The 6,669-nt window shown below is 31.2% G+C and overlaps 1 protein-coding gene across 2 annotated transcripts in view; it reads left to right on the top strand.

Moving 5' to 3' along the window:
* The window catches only part of LOC106470096 (protein NipSnap-like), a 71,468-nt gene that overhangs the window by 41,386 nt on the left and 23,413 nt on the right, over positions 1–6,669 (top strand). For both annotated transcript variants that reach the window (XM_022398662.1, XM_013930623.2), the window contains exon 8: positions 5,235–5,318. In XM_022398662.1, coding sequence (XP_022254370.1) covers positions 5,235–5,318 — 84 coding nt within the window. The remainder of the gene's footprint in view (positions 1–5,234; positions 5,319–6,669) is intronic.

The raw sequence follows: 6,669 nt of genomic DNA, 5'->3' as shown, positions 1-6,669 counted from the left end.
AAGAGAGGATGTGGCAGGAGGGGTCTGATTTTCTATTTGATAGCTCTGTAACCAAAGAAAATTGAAGGCTATAAAAATTATGGTATGTTTGAGCAATAATGATTTAAAGAGAGTATTTTACATTTAATTTCGTATTTTGAATGTAAGACACTAAGACCTTGTGCCATGTGCAGTAAAGGGTACCCAGGGAGAGAGGGTTAATATATATCTATCTGACAGATTGCTTTTTCCAGCTGAAGCATTCCTCCTTTCTACCATCCTCCAGATGTACATTCCCAGTGGGCCTGGAGTTAGTTGGAGACAGCCCATTTATGATTAGAATCATGTAGATGATGTGACGCCCTTCCTACTGTGGACCTTATGTACAATTCCTGATACCACCAGGTTTTGGTTGAAGCACTCCACCATGTCATGACTATATGTATGTGTGTGTGTCTGTATATATCTATTGCAGTTTGCCCCTCAGGCTGAGATATTATTCCTACCTACCATCCTCTGGATGTGGTTCCATATGGGTCAGGTGTTGGTTGAAGATGGTCCAGCTAAGTAAGTCCTCACGTGTTCTGGCTGGTATCCTTCTTGCTACTGTTGACTGGATAAAAAATGCCCAACTCCACCAGGTTTTAGACTGGAGATGCACCCCAGTTTTGTGGTTCCTCTTCCTACTGTCTGTTGGATGTCAGTTCCTGATGGATCTGGTGTGGGATGTAACTGGATGCAGCACGTGTATTCCCAATTTTGTACGGCTGGGTATCCTCCTCCTACAATGGCCTGGAAGAACCATACCCAATGTTTCCAGATTTTAGACTGAAGATGTCATCCCACTGGGGATTTTCTTCTTCCTACCATCCACTTGATGTCAGTTTATGGTGAATCAGGTGTTGGTTGGGTTGGAACTGTGCAAGAGTGGATAAAACAGATTTTGCTACTAAAGCTTGTCTTCCCTACAAATTTCCATTTTGAGGTGAAGAGGAGATGATTCTTTTCGTACTGCAGAACTGTTGTACAATTCCAGATTCTGCCAGGTTTTGAATGAGGTTGAGCTACCACTACAGTCTAGCCACTTGACACCCATTAATAAGTATTATGGGATTACTTCATGTTTTTTTTGCCTTTCATGTTCGCGACACAGTCATAAAATTCGATGACTTTTAAAATGTCCTGATATAAACAATCTTTAAGTTGAATGGGCTTATGTAAAAACTGAGAAAATTTAAAAAGTGTTCAAACAGCTCTTCTGAATTGTGAGGAATAATACAAGACATTTGGGTTATTATACAGCAGTTATACATTGATAAATTATATGGCACCATGAAACCAAGGCATCATGCTCTATATAATTCAAAGGACCCAACATGCAAAATTCTAGTGCATTGTAAGACATATTCACTTTTCTTTTGTATTTTCTGTGATAATTTTTGTACTGTTAATAAATTGGTGTGTAGTTATCATTACTTGTTGTTTGTGGCTTCTATATGTGTGTGTGTTTCTATAATTATAGTTTTGATGGCAATTTATTTACTGTATAATTACTTTCCTCAGTCTGATAGGGTTCATAAGATATATGTTAAAAAATGCTTTTTTGTTTCTGCTTGGTATTAATTGTTAATTGGCTGCAGAGATGTGGCAAGTTAACACTAACTTAGAAACATAATAGTTATCTGTGATTTTAATTTTATTTTAAACTAGCTAGAGTATCCGTCCTCTGGACTGAAGCTATTTAAATTAATGAAGGGTTATCTTAGAACATGAAAAGTTGCTTCCCTTGTATGTAATTGTAGAAAAACGGCCATAAAAACTGCAAAACACAAAATGTGAAACTGCAAGTTTGCATGTATCTCCACATGGACCCAACAAATAGTCATGCGAAATTTTATGAAGATCCATCAACAGGGAGTGGAAACACAAAAACACCAAAACACAAAATTGATAGTTTGTACATATCTCCCCATGAACCTAATGAACCTCCATATCAAATTTTGTGAAGATCCTCCTACAGGGTGTTAAGTTGTGGTAAAAAAAATACCCATAAAAACTGCAAAATGCAAAACTGAAAATTTGTATGTACCTCTACATGGACCTAATGAACCTCCATACTAATTTTGGTGAAGATCCATCCACACCCTGCAAAGTAGTTACATGGACAGACAGCACTATTATATTTATATAGATATTCAATTATGGTGATGCATTAATGTGCTCTTGGCAAATAAAATTATTCTCAATGATCTGGTATGGTTCTAAATAATGTTATGTGAGACAATGCTGATCAATTTAAGGTTGTCTAATGTTAGCACACAGTGGTACCAAATAGTGATCGTGGAATATGGGCTCCACTATGCATAGCTATGTGCATTGTTTAGTACTGTTTTCCTGCAATAAGGACAAATTATGTTTTAATAAACCAGCCATGAATTTCAGCTGCAATTGTTCATAATTAATTATTAAATGTAATGCATTCAGAGATGCAGGATGTGATACTAACTTGCTACACTTTGAAGGTTTCCCAGTATATAATTATTCATGCATGTTTATATTCCGAACTATGTTATGTATTTGAGTTTATGGAGTGAAATATCACAGGTAGCTTTTTTATTTTTCAATATATGTTACGCTTGATACATGATTTTGTTTATAAACAACCTCTTGTTTTATCATAAGGTTGGTAAATCTATTTCTTACCAAGTCAAAGATATAATGTGGCATTGGTTTTGTTGATGAATCATCTGACTAAAGGCACTCATAAAAGATGAATTTAGGTAAGTGTATCCTGAGCAAAGTCTACATAGTTTTTACTTGGTTGTTTGCCCAATAACAACTGGGAATTTTAAAAAACTTAAGAGCCCAGAATGTGTAACTAGTTAATTATTGCATGAATTGTATATGTTATAATAATCATTATGTGACTAACATGTCAAGGGCTGTTGGAAAACTAATAATAAGTTTAAATATAAAACCAATTTTTACTTGCATATTCACTGTTTAATCGGATGCCTATAAATGATGTCAGGATAGGATAGATACATGATTTTGTTATGTCCTTCACTGTTGTGTATGTCCTTCATTTGTTAGTTTCACTATGACATAGTGACATTGGTTTTGAAAAGATGCAACAATTTTCTATGATTGGTTGGTTAGTCAGCCTTCAGGTATGTGAATTAATTAAAAGTGCTTGGAAGCAATATGCCTTAACTACATTTTACATTAACATAAGGCATGGTGTGCTAGCCCATGTACATCTTGGTGTTTGACTGATGCTGCTTTCAATACCAGTTAGCCTGTTTCATATCAAGGTTTTTGTTGTTTGGATCGTTGAAATTGGTCTTTTGTGTTGAATTGATGAGCATTAGATTTTAGACACGTGTAGTAAATATATTTTCGACTTATAGAGCTCCAAGAACTCAAAAACCATTTATTTTGTTTGGAACATTTATACGCACAATTACATTTTAGATTTCTGACAGCATATTAAAGATGAAAATTTTGATATAGCTGGCAGTGCTTGATATGAAGTGGAATGGAGAGGAATACCTTTCCTGTTGTTGAAATGAATATTAATTTCATGAGTGGGGAAAGTTTCAAGGGTGAGGTTTCCCTAACTGACTTAGCCTCAAATTATCAGTATAGTCACATGCACACAGCTACACTCATTTTGATTTTCTCTATACCAAATAATTATTTTTTAAATCTTAACTGATCTAATTAGTGATTGATCAACGAGTTAATTAAATTCATATATATGTAGTACTATTCATATAGTCACGAAGTTCCTCTTGTTGAGTAATTACAATCTGAGATTTGGTAGTTGGCTAGTTTCAATTATTTTTTTCAAGGCATAGGTTTATTTTTGTATTTTGTTTAAATTTAGATGACCAGATATCTACTGTTGAAATGGCGTGTCCTTGAAAAACCTTAAGATACACACATAAAGTGCATGAAAAGTACGAGAACCATGTTAATATCCTCTATAGTTCTGTTACCTACTTCTACATTGGATCAGACATTTTGACTAAACTTGTAACCACCATGCAACCATAAAACAGTAAATACTATAAATTTGAAAAGACCAAGTGTATCATCACGAAATATAGCAAGCTTTCAGTAACTATTACAAGCATGTTGTATACAAAAAGCAGAATTTCTAATAAAGTATTTCTACTAGAGATTTGTATTTACAGAGTTAGTTTGAGTACAAGGTGATTTTCATATTAAGAATAAAAATACTTCATTTTAGAGCTTTCATAAATTTTAGGACCTCTTAAATGATATCAAAAGTTTTTCTGAGTCAGTGGTACAGTGTGTTTCAGGAAGTTTTTTTGTAAAATTCAAATTTGCAATTTAGAACAAGAAATAATATCTTGAAAGAAGATAATGCCATATAATAATTATAAATCATTAGGCTGTTTAGTTATGCTATATTTTACCTAAAATAATTACTTTCACTGCTCGATGTGCATTGGTCCATGGGAAGAAAGAACTTGATGGCATATACATAATGTCTGGCAAGCTCTATACTACAAGTTTATGCTACATCAGACTCAGAAGATTATTTTAGCGTGTAGAAGGAACATTTTGAAATGGGTAATTCAGAGAGTAGACTTGCATGTGACATTATAATATTGCAAAATTTGTTTGAAATATTTCATTTTGAATTAAGAAAATAAAACTTAATTAATATCATATTTTAATTATGAAATGTTTTATGCCATGTTTATTGACATATATTGATAATCATGTTTGTTATTTGAATTTGAATGTAATTATGTAAAACATCACAACATTCTCACCTTGACCCTACTCATGCACGTAGGGTTAACAAGATTGTGTTAGATGGAACAACTTTTAAAATAATTTTCTTGTGATAAGTTTATGTAAAATCTTAAGCATTTAAAGTACGTATTTAATAAACATTCAATGTATCTGTTTTTAACAGACATATTAACACAACTTATCCTTTAATAGGATTGAAACTTAGTTGTTGTTGTGATGTGCTGTTAAAACTTTACCAATGAAGGTTTATAGTTATGATCTGTATCAGATTTGTAACAGCCATCTCATTAAAAGAACGTTAAATATATTGACATTTCTTATTTCTGTGCCATATGTAGTTTTATCTACATTTAAGTTTCTTATTTATGGGAAGATATTGTGCATTTTTGTAAGTGTGGAATTTTTATTAACTAATGGTTTATAGAAAAGCGTTAATTTTGCTAAATTGTTTATTTTATAATTAGGTTATAAAGATCTACAAGTACGAAAGGAAGTGAGAGAAGAAGTGTGGAGGAACCCAGGATGGGATGAATGTGTTGCTCACACTGGTAATTATGAAGACTTGTAATGTTAGTTTTTATTTCAGCAGTTAGTTTAAGATGGATATATAGTACTATGTTTCATATTGTTGAAGCCCAAAGTTACTTTTTTTTTCACTTTAGTATTTTATATACATTCACGTTTTTCAGACAGGAACATTGCTAAATATGAACATGAGATTAAATTGTGACATTTGATGATTTTTTTCATCATTTGATTATTTGTGTTTGAAATATTTTATTTGTATTGTTACATACATGTATTTTTATTCATCCATGATTTCCAATCTGTGTATAAAACTTTTCTTTATAAATACCATGTATTAATCTTTGTTTTATTTGATTTTGATATTCAGTTAAATACAATAAGCATTGGATATCATATTTTTATTTGTAAAAACAAATTTTTTTTGCTATTCTGTTTTTTAATGCATTAGAATTCCATTTAGTGTTATGAGTATTTTTATTTTGTTTATTAGTTTTCTCATATTGTATTACTTATTTTTGTAGTATTCTTGAATTAGGCAAGCAATATATGTATGTTTTAACTATTACCATGTGTTTAATGATTGTTAATTAGGCAAGCAATATATGTATGTTTTAACTATTACCATGTGTTTAATGATTGTTAATTAGGCAAGCAATATATGTATGTCTTAACTATTACCATGTGTTTAATGATTGTTAATTAGGCAAGCAATATATGTATGTTTTAACTATTACCATGTGTTTAATGATTGTTAATTAGGCAAGCAATGTATGTATGTTTTAACTATTACCCTGTGTTTAATGATTGTTAATTAGGCAAGCAATATATGTATGTTTTGACTATTACCCTGTGTTTAATGATTGTTAATTAGGCAAGCAATATATGTATGTTTTGACTATTACCATGTGTTTAATGATTGTTAATTATGCAAGCAATATATGTATGTTTTGACTATTATCATGTGTTTAATGATTGTTAATTAGGCAAGCAATATATGTATGTTTGACTATTATCATGTGTTTAATGATTGTTAATTAGGCAAGCAATATATGTATGTTTTAACTATTACCCTGTGTTTAATGATTGTTAATTAGGCAAGCAATATATGTATGTTTTAACTATTACCCTGTGTTTAATGATTGTTAATTAGGCAAGCAATATATGTATGTTTTGACTATTACCATGTGTTTAATGATTGTTAATTATGCAAGCAATATATGTATGTTTTAACTATTATCATGTGTTTAATGAACTTTGTATGTATGATTTTTGTTAAAAAATACATTTTAGTACAATATTGAAAAGAAAATTATTTATAAAAAATTTAAATATTTTCTTGTCATTAGCTGTATGCATAACAAACATAAGATT

The sequence above is a fragment of the Limulus polyphemus genome, unplaced genomic scaffold (genome assembly GCF_000517525.1).
Source record: "Limulus polyphemus unplaced genomic scaffold, Limulus_polyphemus-2.1.2 Scaffold3819, whole genome shotgun sequence".
In the NCBI taxonomy this organism is placed as follows: domain Eukaryota; kingdom Metazoa; phylum Arthropoda; class Merostomata; order Xiphosura; family Limulidae; genus Limulus; species Limulus polyphemus.
The sequence above is the reverse complement of the archived record's forward strand: the minus strand, read 5'-3'. Positions and strand labels throughout refer to the sequence as shown.